The 20,771-nt window shown below is 38.3% G+C and overlaps 1 protein-coding gene across 2 annotated transcripts in view; it reads left to right on the forward strand.

Moving 5' to 3' along the window:
- The window catches only part of FBN1 (fibrillin 1), a 226,502-nt gene that overhangs the window by 12,988 nt on the left and 192,743 nt on the right, over nt 1-20,771 (forward strand). For both annotated transcript variants that reach the window (XM_081290687.1, XM_081290686.1), the window contains exons 3-4: nt 15,341-15,423; nt 17,569-17,667. In XM_081290687.1, the coding sequence (XP_081146813.1) occupies nt 15,341-15,423; nt 17,569-17,667 (182 nt within the window). The remainder of the gene's footprint in view (nt 1-15,340; nt 15,424-17,568; nt 17,668-20,771) is intronic.

The following is a 20,771-nucleotide window of genomic DNA, read 5'->3' on the forward strand; positions in this document are numbered from 1 at the left end:
GCTATTTGGCAGTTCAGTCATAAAAACCCAGAGCTAGTGGCTGGGGTATATGTTATAATTACCTCACACTGTTTCCTATTTGAGCCTGGTTGTGGGTCATGGGGTAGAGTGGTATTGCTTGTGGGACTGTATTTTAAAGGACTGAGGAGTCGTTTTCAATGAGCATTGGCCATGTTTTCAGGGAGGCTTGAAGTGTGTGTGGGGGGTGTGCATGCCTGGGGTCAAATCCTGGCTCCACCACCTACTAGGAAGAAACCTCAGACAAGTGGCTTGACCTCTCAAAGTCTCATTTATTCACTTGTAAACAGGATTATGACACACACTCTTCTATATTGCCCCAAGAATTCATGAGAGTACATTTCAGGTTCCTAGTACAGTGCCTGACATGTTTGATTGTGATGGTTAAGATGTGCTATTACAGGTCAGGAGAATGGGGAATGGAGTCATACAAAATGTGATCTTTTCTTTTATGGCCAGAGCCAAATACTGGATAATCACTAGTATTTGAATATCACATACTTCACTTTCTCTTCTTGGAACTGGTTATTTTCAGAAACATAGGAAGCAAACTTGGTATTTAAAACATTTTTTCAATGCAACTTTAATAGAAACATTCTTTTTCTATGCAGATCTGGTTATATTTAAAGGTAGTATGTACATAAGTTTTTACTTTTAGATTCCACTCCCTCCCCACAGTTGTGTTACCTTTATTGGGAAATGAACTAATATATTCCCCTGAACTTTTCCAAAGAAATTTTACTCTTTTAATTGGCATATCTAGCAAATAGGCCTTGTCTCCTTCCTAATGAGTACTTTTTTCCTTTTCCCCTCCTTCAAGAGCTTTTGTGAAAGAATTTAGATTTTTAGGAAACGGAAGGACTGATGAGAACCACTCTTTTTGGCAGCAGTGCAAAGAAATATTCTGGGAGTTAGGACTGTTTTGTGGCAAGATGGTTGGTCATTATTGAAAAGTACTTTGACTGCCTTTATTAGTGTAAGGACTTGGTTATGATCAGGTAGACAAGATGATTACTGGCAATTCCAAGCTTCAGGACCATCCAGCCCCAGATATAAGGTAGGGAGATGAACTCCCACATCACATCTCCTGGAGAACTCAGGTACTTCTCTGATCACATGCACATCATGGTGGCCAAAAGACTGAGCCATGTGTCAGTCCTGCCTGAACCATGTGGAATGGCTACTAAGCTTTTAGAATCAAGAGGAGTTTGGTTAGAAAGGAAGGGGAAGGGGTATTAGGTGGGTAAACCTCCACTCACTTGGTTATCCCTGTCTCTCAGGGTAATTTGTGAGCAGGACCCACTTGTGTGATTGGGGCCAGGCTGACTCAGTTTGGCCACCCCTGAGAAGAAGCAGAGCCTTACTATCCAGCTGAGTATCCCCTTTCTTTGGCTTCAAGCCATGTAGCAACACAATGCTCATTTGGTACAAAGGGATTCTTGTTCCTTTTTTTTTCTTCCATGCCCTATTTCTCTTCAGAAATTAAAAATCTTTTTATATCTTCATTTTTCTTTTAATGATTTCCATTTTTATTTTAATGGGGGTGGACTTTCAGAGAGATCTTAAATATTGAACATCTGGGAAACTGGAACAAATCATGCATTATCTTAATTTAGGCAAAGCTTGGAAGAGTCCCTGTACTCTGCACCCTACATGCCAGCCTCTGGTTAACTGATTGGCAACAAATTCTAAGAAGTTGTGTTTGCTTCATATTCATTCACAGCCTATAAAAATAAGACCATTTTAAATAAGGAGTGGCTTAAACAGATAATGGTTAGTTTTCTATTTGCCATTAGACATGTTTAACTTCCCAAATGTGGCTCTTCTGCTTGGGGTAAATCATACCACCACAAATACAAAGTTTATAAAAAATGCAAAAATATAAAAACAAATAAATATCAGGTACTTTCTGGGCTCCAGTCACTTCCCAGGAGAAAAATAAACCTCAAATAAAATAAATGTTTCTTTTTAAAGTTTTGAAAACCTTTCAGGAATTTTACAAGAATATGAAGACCCTTTTTTCCTTTTGTAAGCAATTCCAACTTAATGTAGACATTGTCGAACATGTGACAGCAAGACAACAGGGTCTGTTTGACCTCAGACTGACTCATCTGCTCAGTTGCTTTTGGACTTTTCTTGAAAGTAGGTTAACACACATTCTCACACATGGAAGGCTCAGAAAACATACCAGGATTCCTTGCTGAATAATTTCCTCCCCTCATTTCATAGTTCCCATGACTCTAAGTATAAGAATCCTGGCATTTGTGTACAGAAAAGCCAAAATTCAGCACTTACAGACCTAATACGAATCAATACCTTTCCCCTCAAATTTTTCCCTTAGATGCATCTTTTGTTACCTGATGGGTTTTTTTGTCAAAAAGATGAAGTATACTTATGAAAATAAATCATGTCAGAAAGTAGTGTAATGCCCAAGGGAATCTCAATTATTATTAAGCTCAATTATTTGCATGAGTGTAGTTAAGCCATTTGTTCTTGGATTCCTCATCTAGTGAATATTAAATATTGGATATTTGAAATTCACATAAACACTGGCCAGCCCTGGCCACTTATTCAAGATGGCAAACATGCTGGAATTGGATTGTTATTATCTCCATGTCTGGGTTCTTGTCCCTCTGAGGAACATGGAGGTATATTAATAGATACAAGTGGTTCATCAAGTGAATGAAGAAAAGAAAACTGAAGTGTGGTGTGATGTTACCCATCAGGACTTCCAGATCCTGCTGTTGTCTGTTTTATTCAGTTTTTTAATGTAGAATTTCAGATACCTACAAGACTGGAGAGAGGGATGCAATGATGCTTCAGCTTCAGCATTTATCAATTAATTGGCAGTCTTGTTTCATCTATTCCTCTGTGCCACAGATTCTTTTGAAGCAAATTCCTGAAAAATTCTTTCATTTGTAAACATTTAATATATATCTCTAAAGATAAGGCTTCTTTAGGAAACATAAACACAACAGCATTATTACATTTAAGATTAACATTAATCTTTTAGTATTGTCAATGATCTGGTAAGTTTCCCTGATTAGATCATATATATGATCTAATATTCAATCCCTGGTACTATATATATATATATATATATATATATATATATATATATATATATATATATATATAGCTTATATATATATATAATGCTTAATCACTGAGCCACATCCCCAGACCTTTATCATTTTTTGAGACAGGGTCTTGCTAAGTGGCTTAGGTCCTCACTAAGTTGCTGAGGCTGACTTTGAACTTGCAGTCCTCCTGCCTCAGCCTCCGCGTCACTGGGATTACTGGTGTGTAATGCTGCACCTGATTCATAAATTTTATTTGATTTTCTTGACATAGTTCATTCAATTCAGGATCCAAATGAAGTCCGTATTTTGTAATTGATTGATATCTTTTAAAATTTTTTAAAATACAGATTGTCATTTTTTTGCCTTATAATTTATTTATTGAAGAAATTGGTCATGTCCTGTAGAGCAGTGCTTCTCAAGATGTGAGTCTGCAAACTGTCACCAGTCTGGAAGAAGATAAGAAACTTGTGCATAGATGTAAATTCAGTATTTTATTAGGTGCACTATTTAGCTCAGCTTATGTGTTTTCCATAGCAAGACTTTATCAATGAAGGAGGCAATAAAATAATTTACATTCTACTTATATTCCTTTTCTCATTAAAGACTAGTAATATCTAGTGTGTGAATCAGCACTGGCCAGTCCTTGGGCCACATCTGGGTACACTGCTGTAGAGTTTCTCACAATCCAGTGACAACTGCACTCCTCTGGCGTGGAGCTTACCATGTTCCTTGGTCTCCTGTGTGTGTTGTGAATTGCTAGCTATGGCTAAAAGTTGTATCCATCTCAGAATCTTGATAAGGGGAAAGTGTTATTTCATTTGGAGGCACATTGAGGCACATTTACAACCACTAGTTTCTCTATTTGTGACTTTAGCAGCCATTGGTGATCATTGCCTAAACTCACTAATTTATTAAAGCCCCAGGGTGGAAATATTTTAATTCAGTTTTTCACTATTTATTTACTTACGCTGTAAAGTTTTATACCTAGTTCTGAATTTACACCCAAGTTTCACAGCCAGCAATGTCTGCAGTGCTGCTGGGTCTGCTTTTTCTGATCCGTGTCTTTGAGGGTTGTAGAAAAATTAGGTAATGTCTAATAGGAAGGATTGGCTATTATAAGGGAGACACTTGTGGACAATTCACACAGAATGGTCCTGACACTTGAGGGAGCAGACAAGGAAGGAAATAATTCTGCAAAGATCTATAACTCTGCCCTTATCCTACACTATTTTATGCAAGTCAAGATGGAAACACTCAGTGTTATTTTAAGGAGTTCCAGGCAAGGACATTATGAAAAATTGGTAAGATTTTGCACTACTGGTGGAAAGAAAAAGATATCTTCAGATCTTCTAATGTTCAGAAGGGAATGTTTGTACCCTCATTTCAGCATGTCTTCCTCAGGAATGCTCATTTATTTAAGAAACTGGACTGAATATAACTTTAGCAGTTCAAATGAAAGGTTCTGAAAACCAGTGGTACACCCGGTGCCCCAGCAGCTTCTCTCTGAGTGCTGGTGAGGATTGGTGTGTGCTTGTGCGTGTGTGAAAGGTGCATTGTCTGCATGCATTTCATGTCATGGAAGGTCACTGTGGTCCCCTAAGGCCAGGTTCATTTCTATTAAGTGCAATAAAACTCTCTGGTTTCGAGAACAAGATTTTAGTTTGTTGTCAGGGGCTGCTGCAAAGGATTGGAAACATCATAGGTACATTTGGAAGTAGACCTGGCATATGACAGTGACAGCATCCACCTTAGGTGCTCCTTAGGTTGAAGCTTGCACTGGCATTTAGCACTCATTCTACTTAATTATAGCTTGAAACACAAAACACTGTCACCATCCCCAGAGCTGGAAAGGTGTTGAGAGGACAGTGTTGGCACCAGTCAGGCTGAGAGGGAAATCCTTTGGACTGGATTTCAGGAAAGAGCTATGTTGGAGGTGGGGATGAGCAGGGTTGCGGCAACCTCTTCCTTAAGTTACAGACTGTGAAACTGGAGGTGGTTTTAGGACCACCTGGGTCACCTTGGCCTTTGGCCTTTGTGTAACTCATTGTCTTCAGGGCTATCTCAGATGTTTGCTGGTATTGCCTGATGATTTTGCTTCAGAAACTACTTTTCAAAAGACGAGACACACCCATGTTCAAGGGTACGTGCAGCACATATTTCAAGGTCTGCTCTGAGTAGGTTTCAAATTATCTACATTTTAATTGTTATATTGCTCCCCATTCTCAAACACTGGACATGTTAAGAGATGACTGGTGTTTTTATGAGAGGGAGCAGGACAGGATTCTCACCATGCAGAAGCTAACTCAGGATCAGCTCTCTCCCCCAATATATTTTGTAAGATTTGTTTTAAATTTTTTGTTTTTTGCAGAACTGGTAAAGGAAAACCAGAGCACAAAAAGTGTTGTACAAATGAGTTTATAAAAAAGAGAACAGATTCTCTTTGAGGTATTTATGCAAACATCTTTCTGATCTTCAATCTAAAAATCGTTAGCATTAATCTTGGAATGTTTTATTCATAAATTCTCCCTTTTTTAAAAAAATTAGTGATTTAGGACATGTTTCCTTTGGGTAGCCTTTGCAGAAGAAAGATTACTTCACTTTTCTGCTTTTCAGTTTCTTCATTTGAAAATGAATACAATACATTTTCTTGATAGGGTTTTGGGGGAAATTTGCATGATCATTTTGTAAATTATAAAGCTCTCTGAGAATGGCTAATTATTTTTATTTTACAGTATGACTTCACATGGACTAGATAAACTACTGACTTAATTAAATTCCTTCACATTTAGGTTATTTTATTTAAAAATTTCCAGATATCTGCGTGTTTAGAAATAAATGTTTGCAACCTAGTTTCAATTGCAAAATTAAAAAAAAAAAAAGCTTGTCAAGTTTTATACCCCTAATATTAGGAAATACTAATTTCAGTGAAATGACCTCCAAAGCTCTATGCTTTTACCCAACTTTCTCTGACTCTTTAGAAACTTAAAATTTATCAATGATCTCTCTCTCTTTATTTTTTTACTTTTTAGTTTCTTAGCAACAGTGTTATTTCTGCTTTGATTAAAGGGTTTGGTAGAGAAATGTTTTAAAAGATCTGTTGCCTGTTGACAGCTATGAAGTAAAGTCTGAGCTAAAAGATACATGAGTTTGAGCTACAAAATATGGAAGGCTTTTGAGATATAAGTTTCTAACTGATGCATTTGTAATGTGGAAGAATTACACTCTCAGACTTCATGTATTCCACTGATGGGTATCTTTTGTTTTGCATTTGATTTTTTAATTTTAATTTTCTAAAACTAAAACACAGTGAATGAAATGATATTGATTTCTTACTAGTAATTATATTTTTCCTTTATTATTTCTTATAAACCTTTCCTGTAAATTAAATACTACTGTGATAGAATTCTTGCTTGCATATGTTGTCTTAGTTGGAAGTATGTTTGAAACCCTAAATCTTTACTTACCACTTAAGATTTAGATATTGTGTTAGCAACTGAGGTTACAAAGATAAATCTGAACTCTCTTTAAGAAACCCCCATTACAAAAGAGGGTAATTATCCAGTTCCAGGGGATCTGAAATGCTTGAATAATTTGGAATGAAGCCACCAAATAAGGTTCAAAACTGACTTACTTCTTTGCCTCATCTGGAAACCACTCTTTTTTTTTTAAATTTTTTTATTGGTTGTTCAAAACATTACATAGTTCTTGATATATCATATTTCACACTTTGTGGAAACCACTCTTTTAGGAAATAATTCACTAAACTCGTGGTCTTTGAGCTAGGTCTGGGTGCTGATTTTGTATTACAGTTGTTGGCAGGGTGGGATCTTTTGGTCTTTAAAATAAATCAGGTTTAGAAGTTTAGAACATCCTACAACTTTTTCAGTCCCCAATTTATGGCCTTATGGATATTCCATATTGGTCATATTGGTCTTCTGCTTGGGGTTGGGGAGAGTGTTGCACCTAGGGCTGGCTGTCCTCTTAGGACTGTGTGGGGTTGCTTGAGTTTAAGGTGTTGGGTTCTACAGATCACTGGGCAGCTTACTACAGCTGAGGCATGGTGGGTTTTCATGGCCAAGTTTCCTTCAGATTGCCTGCTGTGGAATGTTCCCCATAAAACAACATTTTAAGTTGTGGTCAGGTTCCCAGACCAGCCCACAATGACCTATTTAGCTGATAATGTAGCCTAGAGACCGCTATTTGACTAGCTTGGGGACTAAACCACCACCTATTAACATTGTTTCTGTTGGAAAGGCCATTCCAACTTCTAAATACCAATGTGTAGAAATGAAATTTTAGAGCTTACCTGTTTGTCAGTTGGGAGCTGCCAGTATTCAAAACTAACATATCAAATCACCTTGCACTCCTAGATCCTGAGAACCCACTTCTATCCTCTACTCTTGACCCCATTGGCTGGTTTTCCTGAGGCTGCCAGAACATTCAAAAGATATTATCTCCCCGGACAGAACTCTTGGTTTGAGAATTTCTGGGAAGTGGTGAGAATCATGGTTTCAAACCCACATTGCTTCTGTGAGGGATAGCAAGGAGGTGAGGGGGAGTGAATTCCATGACACCACCCCAACCTGCCTCACTGCACAAGCTCTGTATTCCCACCCTGCTTCACTTGTTTTGTGTTTTTAATCATTTCTATAATTTTGTCTACCCTTTGGAAAAGTACATTGTGGCTTTGGCTTGAATAAAATAGAGCAAATATCCCAGTCAAAGAAAATGTCATGGTAGTTTGAACTCATGGGGAAAGTCAGGGAAGGTTGCAGAGTTCTGGGAAGCAGTTCTTCAAAACACCATGTTTTTGTGATGTCATTGGTCAGATTTTCTCAGATGTTCAAGAAATACAAATCTGAGATGTGCCATTTTGTGTGTATTTGTTCGTTTTGTCTTGAGGCTGCCTTTTCTCATCCCTAAAGGGTCAAACAGTAGTTCCAACTTAGAAATAAATAACACCTCTCTCCATATATTCAATGGGAGCACCTTTTACATCCTTGACAACAAGTCAAGGATGCTAGCAGGCCAGAGACAGATCCCTTCTCCAGAAAGGAGGTCCAATGCAAAGTCAGCCAGCAAGTTAAATCATTGCTATTAGGGACTTTGGGGAGCCACTCAGGTGGTTTATCCATCTGAGCAGAATCCTGGGTTCTTAGTGATATCTAATCCAGAGATCAGAAGCATGAAGTGCCTCATGCCTCAGAGGAGTCAGGACTTGCTGGGCACAGATGTTCTTTAAACATCTGTGCTTCTGGTCTTGGTGGTTCAATGTCTTGTTTCCTGTTATAGTACACCCCATGGCTTTTTGAACTTTAAATCCACCCCCCTCAAAGAAAAACACATAGAAGCACATGTTCCAGTCTCCTATAAAAGCTTCTAACAGGATTTAAATTGGCTGTCAGTTTAAATTGACCTCCCAGATTTGGGGAACTCTCTTTTCAGCTTTCTGTTTCCTCAGCTCTCTCCATGTGTGGGGTGGAGGGCATGCCTGGTGCCCACAGTTGTTAGTATTTATACTACCATGGTACATTTGTCACAGTTGTGAACCAGTATTGATACATCCTCATTATTTTGAACTCTATTCTTTTTTAAAAAAAATATTTTTTAGTTGTTGATGGACCTTTATTTTAATCATTTATTTATATGTGGTGCTAAGAATTGAACACAGTTCCTCACACATACAAGGCAAATGCTGTACCACTGAGCCACAACCCCAGCCCTCAAAGTCTATTCTTGATTCTCACATTTCCTTAGTTTTTTCCCCTGAAGTCATTTTTTTGTTCAAGATCCCATTTTGAGGATGCCATATTATAGTTAGTTGTGAAGATTTCTTAGGCTATTGACAGTTTCTCAGACTGTCCTTGTTTTTTATGATTTTGGCAGTACTGTAGAGTGCTGGTCAGAAATTTCGAAGAATGAGCCTTAATTGGAATTCTTTGATGTTTTTGTCACCATTAAACTGGGATTATGGGTTTTGGGAAGAAGACCACTGAGGTTGGGCTTCATCACATCATCTCCAGGGTTTATAGTATCAAAATGACCTTACTGTTGCTGTAAACCTGGATCACCTGGCTGACGTAGTCTTCGTCGGTTTCTCCTCTGTAATGTTGCTTTTTTCTCTCCTTTCCATTCTGTGCTCTTTGGATGGACATCAGAATGTGCAACCTACATGTAAGGAGTAGGAGTTGTGCTTCATCATCTCAAAGGCAGACCGTCGGGCTTTGTAACACACCAGCACAGGAGATTCATCACTTTTCTCCCATTTATACATTTATTCAATCATTTATTTATGAGCATGAACTCATGGATATGTATTTTCTAATTTGGTCTACAATCCAATGTTACTTTTGTGATTTTATTGCTCAGAATTTCTAGCTCTGGGCATCCAGAGTTCTTTTACTTGGCTCCTGTCCCTTGCCACTTCCTGGTCATTGTGAGTATTTGTTTGCGGAGCACTCTCTTACTCTCTGTAACTGCAAGATGCTATAGACTCATCTTGTGTATTTCTTTTCTAGTCTTAGAATTGGTTGTTTCTCCCAGTGTCTCTGTGGCGAATTGGTCTAGAAGCCAAGATCTGGGAATTAGATGTGCTATTAGTCACTTTCATTTCTTATCTGACAGAGTACTTGGTACATAATAGGTTCTCATTAAACATTGATTGGCTAATGGCTTTATGCTTGTGGGCAAGGTACTTGATCAGTTGTGTACCTGTTGTGTGTGTGGTGATGAACTTACTGATTACACAGGAAGATGAACTACGGAAAGCTGGTACAGTGAGTTCAAGGTGGTAACAAGACATTTGATTCTATATGCCCTGAAAATAGGCACTGAACATAGGAGGGGGGAGGAGGGAGAGAATATGAATGAATCAGAGAGAAGGACAAAGGAGAGGTGAGGAAGGGAGGGAGGGAAGAAAAGGGGAGAGAAAAGAGTAAAAAACAGATTCTTCTTGGTTTGGAGGAAATGATAATGAAATCACTAGTCTACTGGTGATGGAGAAAGCAAGAAAATAATAAAACTTTGGAAAACCAGGGTATGAACTATTCTTTACGTTCCTTTTTAGATTATTTTTATTAAGAAAAACTGCATGAAGTAGGCTAGCGAGGTTGGCTGGCTTGCATCTTCAAAGTAGAAAACCAGGATTGTCTGCGTCCCCGCCAGTGTTGAGCCAGACAATCCCAAACTGAGTCTGTGATCTTCAGAGCCCAGCTGAAGCTTGAGGAGGCCACAGAAGTTGTTTTCATTACCAGGGTTTTTGACGTTTTATTCCTCTAGTTGTTGTGACTGGCAGACGGGCTGGGACAGTCACACGTGGTATTCAAATCATTGCTGAGAGACTTGACCTCTGCCTTTAGCAAAGAGGATCAGAATGAAGGTGTTAAAACAAAGGTGGGGGTGGATTTGCAAAGTCTGTTGAAGAATTATAGGAACTCTCAGCAGACAGCACTCAGGGATTTTCTTTCTATTTTTTTTTTAATCTTGATAAAAGTTTGTCAAATCCAAAATCATGATGTGTAGTTAACAATATATAGAGCCCATATGTGTTGGTCCTAAAATTGTCATGTGACCTATCACATTTTTGTCATTGGAAAGTGTTTTCACTCTGGAATAGTGGGTTATTAAGGTATTATCTTGGGACATGTTACATGAGCTTTTGGGTGCCTTTTCTTTTGTGAGGGACTTTGCATTTTGATATCCCTTCACATTTATACTCAAGAGGGCAATTGTCATTTTCCCCTGAAAGATCAAAAAGCAGGCTACTCATGGAGCAGGGTCAACCTCATTAGCCTTTATCTGATGCTTAGTGTTCTCCTTGCCCAGGGTTTTAATCACTACACAGCCTGGGAAACTCTCACATGTGAAATAAGAGCCCCCAACCTTGTTTTTATTACCCCAACCTTGTCTGAAAAGGAGTTTGCACTTGGGAGAAGAAGCAGAAAGGCTATCTTGCTGTATGAGAGGCCAAACTTGCAGAAGTGGGTTCTGGCTAAGGAATGTGGACATGCTGCAGACATCTTGCACAGAGGCCAATTCTTGCAATGATGTGGTCAGATGTGGTACAGCCCAGCTGTTTGCTCCATCGAGAGAGGCTTTAGTTAGCCCACACAATCTCTGAGTGCTGTGTCTGAACCGGATCTAAATATCAAGCCTGTTAAGGCTCACCCATCCCCCAGAGTGATGGAGTTGGGTTGTTACAGAGCACAAAATTTAAAGTAATTGGTAAGAGAAGTTACAGATGAAAACTTGGCTATTTAAAAAAAAATGTAACAGTGGTAAAGTGTAATATGAACTCCTTTGCCCCATGGACTGCTAGAATACAGGTTAAAAAGACAAAATATGCTTTATCTTTAGTCTATTGATGGATGTTGTGTAGTGTTGTGTAGTTTTATTACTCATGTCATTACAAATGCTAGTGGGTGAAATATCATCTTGTCTTTTAAAATGAATCTCTGCTCTGACATAGTGGTTTAAAGAATGTAATTAAGGTTTCCTGAGTTCCCAGCCTCATTATGTACTTCCAAGCTATGGGACCTGGGCTACTTAGTTTATCCCTCCTAAGCCATAGTTTCCACAGTGTAAAAGATAATAGCAATAGAACTTATCTCAAAGAGTTGCAATGAGGATGAAGGAAAGTATCTTTAGCATTTAGCACAAAGTTGTTTTCCCTGCCAAGCATGGTGGCGCGTGCCCGTAATCCCAGCTGCTTGGGAGGCTGAGGCAGAAGGATTTCAAGTTCAAAGCCAGCCTCAGCAATTTTGTGAGCCCCTAAACAACTGAGTGAGACCCTGTCTCAAAATAAAAAATAGAAAAGGACTAGGGATGTATCTCAGTGGTTAAGTGCCCTTGGGTTCAAATCCTCATGCATACAAAAATCTTTTCCCTTTGAATATTAATTCTTTAATTTACTAAATACTACTGCTACTAGGTAGAGTTTTAACTCTGACTTTTGGGGGGGAATGGGTTGGTGGAGATGGCTTTTGAGGAGAAAAGGAAGAGAAAATGGTGTGAATGATACACTCTTATTTATACAAAAGAGTAACTTTATTAAAAATTTATCTTCTTCGTAAATGCTGTTTGTACTGAAATCTTAGAATAAAGTCTTTTATAATGGAAGTAATCCAGCATGTCTCCTTCAGACTTTACATGTTTTACTGCTTTCCAACTTAAATAAGACATTCATTTATTTCTAGAATTAGAGCTATTTTCTTTCTGTAGAAAGAAATGCCACCCAGCTTGTTTGAATGAGTTCTGTGAGTTTGTAGTTCTGAAGACCAAAATTAGCAGGGGAGAAATTGTACATATTTCTAATACTTTTTGTTGAGCCACACAATGTAATAGTGTTTAACACTGCTAAAGAATGAGTGTCAAGGAAAGTAAAAGTCATTGTCATATGATATTGTTGATTGAAACAATTGAAAATTAAATGATATATCACTAGTTAGAAAAGATAAAGTTATAAAATGAAAAAGAGATGCAAACACAATCACAATCTAAAATTATATGGAATTTTAAGAAGTGGGGTAAAATGAAAATGGAATATACTAATGAAAGGGAAACTGTGTGAAAGCATTCTGTTTGAAAGATAAGATAGTCATACTTTAAAGTAATGTTGCCTTAAAATATGGATGTCGAAGTGTAAAAGCACAAATTTTGTGGATGGGCATTAGATGACAAAGCAAAAGAAAGCTCCTTTTGCTCTCCTGGTTCTCATCATTTAAGGCTAGTTTTAATCCTTTCTGTTTTGAGTTCTTCCCCTTTTTATCTCTACAGAACCATCTACTATGCTTGCACTTCTGTGTTTAGACTTAAACAGTACCCATTGCTATGAAAGGTGAGGACTTATCACCAAGAGAGCTATACTTTTTCTCTCTTCTTAATTTTTTAAAATAATTGCAGTAGGAACTTTACTTATTGGGTATTTTAAAACACTATGTAATAAACTCTTTCTTGGGTCAACTGCCCCCGCCTCCTCCTAACTCATTTTCCAGTTTGTTCATCTATCTGTGTCATTGCTTTTACACTGTGAAATTTTATTTTGTAACTATAATAAATTGCAAGATCTTCCATGTTTTGGCTGTAAATTGATTCTAAACACTGCAAAAAAAAATAAAGATAGTTTATAGTTCATAGTACTATCATTTTCCAGGTACTTTTGGGAATTCTTATGCATATCTTACTTTGGAGGACTGAAATGACTGATTTGTGACCCTTTTCTGTTAGCTTTTTCACCCTGTTATATGTGTTGTTACTCCATAAAAACGCTCATTTTTGTCAGACAATATGACCTGATTTTTGTTTGAAAAACATAGTTACTGCAGCCACAGGGCACCCTGTGAAGGCCCAGGGGTTCTGTGAAGCGATTCCAGGATTTGCTTTGGGGTTGGACTGGATCCAGGGGAACTGTTATACTGGCTTTTGGTGGGAAGGTTTGAGGCAGTTGACTTTGGCCTGGATTATCGTTTTAAATTGAGAGAAATTTCATAAAATTTGGAAGTTTTGAGTGTCTCCGTCCACATGCCCTATCCTTCTACCCTATCTTCTCTCACTTCTGTTTCTGGGATTCTGAGTCTTCCCAGGAAGTTCTGGACACTGATGTTTGGGACACTACTTTTTCACAGGATGGAAAAAGGGTTGAGAACCATTGGCTTAGAATCCTCAATACAATGCTTCTCCGATAGAATCCTTTGTAGTTCCTTTGGCTGAGTTAGAGGATGAGTAGGAGCTCAGACTGGAAGATGATCCCATCATGATGATCATCTGTGCTGCACACACATTGTCCTTTTCACACATGAAGCCTTGCATGTAGACAACTGAGTGCCTCACACCCAGCCGGGGAGTTAACTCAGTCACGTGTGAGGATGGTCTCCCATAGTAGACAAGGCAAAAATTTTATTATCCCAATCTGTACAGAAAATAAAATCAGACTCAGAGAGGCCCTAAAGTCATACACATATTAAGCCTCTTTCCAGTTATTTCCCCTCTTACATTGGGGCAGCCCCAGGCTGCTGGGCGTGGAGTTAGGGACCTTTCCCTGGCACCTCCGTCTTCCTTCCTAGTTCTCTTTCTGATCTTGGCATCAGTCAGTCTGAACCATGTATGTGTATATTGTGTGCTTCACAGTGATCCTGGCTTTCTGGGCTATGAAAAGAGTAAAGGACAGAGCAAAGACCTTACCTTGGTTTTCAATCCTGCAAGAGGTGGAAGGAGAATTCAGAGGAAGTGCAGGAGGGCTCCATGCCACTGCCTATAGTCTGCATGTGGAGGGAGAATGTGTGAGTGCCCCTCAACTGAGAAATATACTTTAGCTATGATCTTGTGTTTAGAGGCTTATGCTTGTGGAACTACAGTATTTATGCTAGCAAACCTTGGAACAGCCTCTAGTTTGTATAATTGATTGCAAAACGTTTGACCTTCAACAGCTAGCTTCAGCATTTAGGCTCAAAGGCTGAGGCAGAATAAAGTGAACATTTTCTTCTGGGTCTCTGTGTGTTACATTGTGTTTTACTTTCCAGTGAAGGAGTAGCCATATCTTTACCCAATTGCTCCCTGACATTGTTAAATATGGATCATCTGCATTCTGAATGGAGTCTGTGCTCCAAGTCTTTTTGTGATGAGCTGTCTGTAAACAAGAACCCCAGAGTGACACTGATTTTATTTTCCTGTAATTGCTGGTAGCAATTGTGTTTCCAAACTTTTGCTAAAAAAAAAAAAAAATTTACAAGTTTTGGCCTTTATTTTTTCTGACTGATGTTAAGAGTTTGCATTCCTGTAATTTTGGTGAAAGGAAGAATGTGGTAGCATTTTAGAGGTGAGCTGGGCCATAGGAAAAAAAAATATACCCAGTTTGAAAGAGTAGAAATTTAGATCTTTATGTGCGGTAGATTTTATTATGACCTTTTAAAACCAGATTGGTAGAAATTTTATTGTTTAAATTAGACTCCTGTGGCTACATGAATTTTTACACCTGTGTACTACCATATGATGCAGTGCATTTTGCATCTCTGGATTTTATTGTCTCGATGTACTGTAAACATAGATGATATTAAGGGATATCTCTATCGGTATCATTATGATAAAATGTCCCAAACTACTAAGCTAGCATTGAGTGCCATGATTTTATTTTCTCTGTTTGCCAGGATTCATCCTGCTTTTTAATTTAAGAATTTTTACCTCCTTGTTATTTAGTCATATCTTCTCTTCTAAAAAAAGTATGGAATTTTATGTTTTTGTTTCAGACCTAATGTATGTGGATCACGTTATAATGCTTATTGTTGTCCTGGATGGAAAACCTTACCTGGTGGAAATCAGTGTATTGTCCGTAAGTACACATCATTTTGCTTATTCTTTTGTTACTTTGGTTGTATGATGATCTTTAGAATTTGTTCCCTTGTAACCACATGCCATTAATATGTTTAAAGTTGAACCGTTCAACTTTAAGCTTTTCTTTTTTCTGAACCCCAGTTAGGATTGCATTAGTTTTGTCAAAGTATTTTCACACTTTTAACTCGACGATATCCTTTAGAATATTACTGAGATATAGAGCTTAAAGCCATAGAGATACTTTGATGGAGGTTGTATGTCATTTGCATATGTTGTGCTTGGATGCACAGACTATGTAATCACTTTGATGAGACTTTGAGATAAAGGGTATCATTGCTGATTTTCTTATTGTAATTTCTAAATTTGTTGGCCACAGCAGGCCACAGGTCTCCCCATACCATGCACATTGAATTAGGGTAATCAGAAGCAGATATAATTCTTAGACAAAGGTGAAAGAAAGGGGACAGAGAATCCAGGAAAGATCAGGGGAAAGACTAAGGAAGAACTCCAGAGGCGTCAGACATTCTTTTATTGATTTCCACTGTATGAAAAACCTCCATATTCTCCTAATAACAAGTGTTGAGTGACAGATCACATGCCAGACAAAGTACTATTTAATGGAGACACTAAGTCAAATGAGTGATGGTGTCTTCCCTCCATGAACCTTTCCAGACATTATTCCTGTGAAATAAATTCCAGTTTTCAGGAAATCCCATTAATATAATGAGGAAATATAGAGCTGAAAGAACATTAAGGAGTCACTTAGGTCTACTTTATTGGCCATAATAGTGTTGTATGGAGAAGAGAAGAATAAAATATTTTAGGCATTTTTTTTTTTTTTTTTGGTATCAGGGATTGAATCCAAGGGCACTTAACCACCGAGCCACATCCTCAGCCCTTTTTTATATTTTATTAGAAAAAGGGTTTCAGTGACTTGCTTTGGGTCTTGCTAAGTTGCTGAGGCTGGGTTTGAATTCACCATCATCCTGCCTCAGCCTCCCAGGTTGCTGGGATTACAGGCATGTGCCAATTTGCTTGGTGACCTGAAAAAGTTTATCCATTCCCAATTCTTGACTCTGACTAGAAAGTTATGTTATTCATCTGGCATAATGTGGTTCATTTTAAGATCAAAATTGAATCACTAAGAGGGGGAGATAATGGTATTTGGAATTTTCTAAATGAGCTTGACAACAAAACCATTTCCCAGTGATCTGTAGAATTCTCTGAAAAATGTTATCAGCAGGTACTGAAATAAATGTTTATAGAATTCTTTGACAGTTTATTTCATAATAGTTTCTGCTCTCCATTCTAAAGTCTTTTTGTGTTTTAACCCATTCTGTCTCATCGTCCCAGATGTGAAATACCTATAAAAACTTAAACTAAGCAACAAATATGCCACTTATGGTAATTTTGAAGCAATATTGAATATTATGTTTACAGAATGAAAACTTGGGACTTAATGAGTTTAATGAAATTAAACTGAATGTATTTTAGCCTGCACATCATGCATACCTCTCACAGGACTGTGCAAGAATGTATTATTTAAACTTACTCCTCAGACCACTAGCAGAGAGTTTGGAACCAGCATGACATTGGTCTTTGGGTGGCATGAAAATATAAAACTCTAAGAGATGAAGGGTTTCCTAATGGGAGTCAGAACTAGGGCAGTGGATTCCAGATTCTCCCCTCAGGCTGTCAATGTCATTCAGAACCGGACAAAAATTAAACATTAAACACTTAACAGTAAAATTGTCTCCCAAGAATATTACTGCGATTTTTTAATCATTAAATTATAAAGTTAGTAAAAAATGGAGTTCTTGTAAGCATATATTTAGGTGCAAGATTTTGGTTTTTTTTTTTTCCCTTCATAGCCAGTCCTGGGCTTTTGATAGATTGAGTGATGTTGAGTAAGTAGGGAGAGACTGAGGACCACTAACAGGGTAAAGGAGCTACCAACTTCTAAGGAAGTTTTAGTCCAACAGACTTGTTTTATAGGTCAATATACCTGAGGCTTAAGGTCATGTTCCAACAGTGGAGTTAGTGAGGGGCCTGAGAGCCCTGGGCCCTTCAGTTGAGTACTGGATCCCTGAAGTTAACCGTGTGCTCAGTCTACATGCTGACAGACCTCTGGTTTTATTCACAGCCATTTGCCGGCATTCCTGTGGGGATGGATTTTGTTCGAGGCCAAATATGTGCACTTGCCCATCTGGTCAGATATCTCCTTCCTGTGGCTCCAGATCTAGTGAGTCTAACATGTCATTATATATAATATTATTTTATGTGGTTACGCCCTATTTTCTCCTAAATTTGCTTTTGGCTTTTCTCTTTGCCTGCAATATATTTTTTTCACTAGAACATCTGCCTTGTCTGCTTTGCCCAAAATACTTGGAAAGGCTTTCCTCAATCTGTCTTCGCATTTCCTTCTTCACTCTTTATAGGAAAATTACCTATGGGGCATAGTTACATGAATAATATAAGGATTATGACTTTCTATGTTGGTATGGCCTTATTCATCTTTGTATCTCCAACGTAAACACTGTAAAAGATGCTCAATGAAATGATTGCTTACTGACCATTTTTGGCTCAAGAAAACAAAGCATTTTTCCTTGTGGTACTGAAATATGAATTTGATTAAAAACTTGTTTAAAACTCAAAAGACCCCTGCCTTTGCAAGAAGAAAATTTAGGAAGTCTTGATGGCAATTCCTGGGGATGATTTGTCATGAAGCACAAATGTATTTTCCTTTTCAGAGTTTTGCCACTTTTTTCTATGATCATCATCCTGTGATGCCAAATAAATGTCTATAGTTCATCATAAAAAGCCTGTGCTTTTTTTCTTGTTCTACTTTTTTTAAAGTGTGGTATCTACAGCAGTGAATTAGGGAATTGTGGGGGTGAAAAGAAGGTGAGTCATTAGTTGTTTAAAAAGTTGAAGTTTATATCTGTATAAACAGCCTCTCAATACCTCAACCATCACCAAGACAAAAACAAAAACAAAATCTAGAGACCTTTTTCCATTTCTAATTCTTAGTGAGAAAACATGTTCTCTTTATATTATGTTCTGTTTTTGTCAGGGTTTTAAGAAAAGAAAATGTTGTGGAGTAAATATTTCCTCTTGATTTCAAATAGAGACTTTGATGTGTCAAGGTCCATTACCTTTTTTGGGGGGAACTGGGGTGCTGGGTATTGAATTCAGGGGCACTTGAGCACTAAGCCACATCCCCAACCCTATTTTGTATTTTATTTAGAGACAGGGTCTCACTGAGTTGTTTAGCACCTTACTTTTGCTGAGGCTGGCTTTGAACTCACAATCCTTCTGCCTCAGCCTCCCAAGCTGCTAGGATTACAGGCGTCCTCCACCATGCCTGGCTAAAGTCCATTACCTTTTAAGAGTCCTAGCATTTAAATGTGTCTCTCATAAACCAGTTAACAGGCTTGGGTGAGTTGTCGTGTTTAGAAGACCCTCTTGGTATCCATTCAAGTCCTTTGTGAACACAGGTGAACAGGGCAGACTCTGCCTGAGAGCTTTGTATAATTTTTCTGGCAGGGGATCATGCCATGTCTAATGTACATACAGGGCAAGTTAGAAGTGCTACAGAGTTAGTGGACTTAGAATCAAATTTTAACCAATGACATATGGAGAGTTGTTGGATAAAGGTCCCAGCTTCCTTGCCTCCCAGTTGTGATAACTACGAGGTTTATCCTGCACTGTCTCCTGAAATTCCCCCACTGAATGGAAATCTTATTCATGGAGTTAGTAGACCTTATAATGTAATTTATTAACTTCTTCCTTGTCTCACTCGCCTATCAGTGTTTCATGGAGTTACTTCAAAAACAAGTTACATCCATTGAAATTATTGTCTCAGAATCTGCTTCTGCAGGAACCCAGCAAAAACAGCTTAATACTAAAAACAGCCTGTTGTAGATTGGGATAGAAACCTCCCCATAGGATGGTGACTTTTTGCTTATTGCACTAAATGTAGCATATTATATTTGACTTCAGCTTGGTTTTGAATGTGCATTCTCCAAGTAACAGCAGGTTCACTCAACACAGCAAGGGCACATGAGCTAGAGAAATAGAAAAAGACAGAGAAATCAGCAATTCCAGGATTATGTCAGACATCTCTTTCTCTATCAGGAAGACCTCCAAGCTGCCATGGAGGAGGGACATTCTCAAATTGGGTAAGAAGTATAGATAACCAGTTGGGAATAGCTCCCATCTCTCAGAATCAACTAACACTGCACTTCTCTGGGGGAAGAAAATAAGGCCAGATGGAAAAATGGGGTTTCCAGCTGGAAAGATCTTCAATAATAGTGGGAACTGCTCATGACTTCTCTGTCAAGTAAAATTCATGAGATGTGGAGACAGGATATTAGCAAGGCCAGAAGGGAAAGTGTGGTCCCAGTATACTTCAAACTGGGCATGGAATGGGAGTTAGAAGTGCTGTAATAAAGTAATAAAGTCCTGAGGCCAGATTTAGGCAAGAGACTGAACTCCAAGACTTGGGGGTGGTACTTTCTGAAGAAGTTTGAATCTCATCTGTAATACCTGGACATTGGACAAAGTCCCCAAATGGCCTGTAGATCAGAGTGGTAAAAGGAGGAGGATCTGATTTTACCAGGATTTTTGAGGTATTTGGAGCCTTTAAAATTGTTGACTTGGGCTCCCCCTGAACTAATGTTATCTATCAGCTTGCAAAATTTAAGATGTCAGGTTTTAAATTAAGGGTAATTGGAGATGATCAGAATTCCTTTCTGATTCTTGGATGTTCTAGGGAAGAGCTGGTCATTATACAGAACTTTCTGGTGACAGGGTGGTAGACAGCAAGGTAGAGAGATCACTGGATAACTCTTCTGCTAATAAGATAACCTCAATTCAGTTAAATGTTTGCATTAACTACCTATCATTCTACTAAAAAGGACCAGTTAGATCATTCCACCAATTTTTCCTATGTTTAAATTTGTACTTGCTCTGTGATTGGGGGAAGGAGGACTATCAAGTCGTGGACCTCTTAGGGCCTTAGTTTTCTCATCTGAAAACAGAAAGAATGTTATCAGGGCTGCTCTTCCAGGTGGTTTTTGACTTGAGTGTCCTGTGCCTCTGAGAATAGATAGTGATTTTTTTTCTTGGTGGTCTAAATGAGAGGATGCTTTTCTAGAAGGTTCAAACCACGAGTCAGCAAATCTCTTGGACATCAAGCTGTGGCTTCCCTTAATCCTGGGGAAGTTTTTTACACTGGTCATTGAGGCACCAAGGCAAAAGAAGGTCAGAATAGTGGTTTATCTAGACTTCAATTCCAGGTCTCTTTAGGACTCTTCTTTACTCTGTCAGCGTCTGAGGCTAGAG

This window comes from Spermophilus citellus (genome assembly GCF_964194105.1).
Source record: "Spermophilus citellus genome assembly, chromosome: 4".
NCBI classification, from domain to species: Eukaryota; Metazoa; Chordata; class Mammalia; order Rodentia; family Sciuridae; genus Spermophilus; species Spermophilus citellus.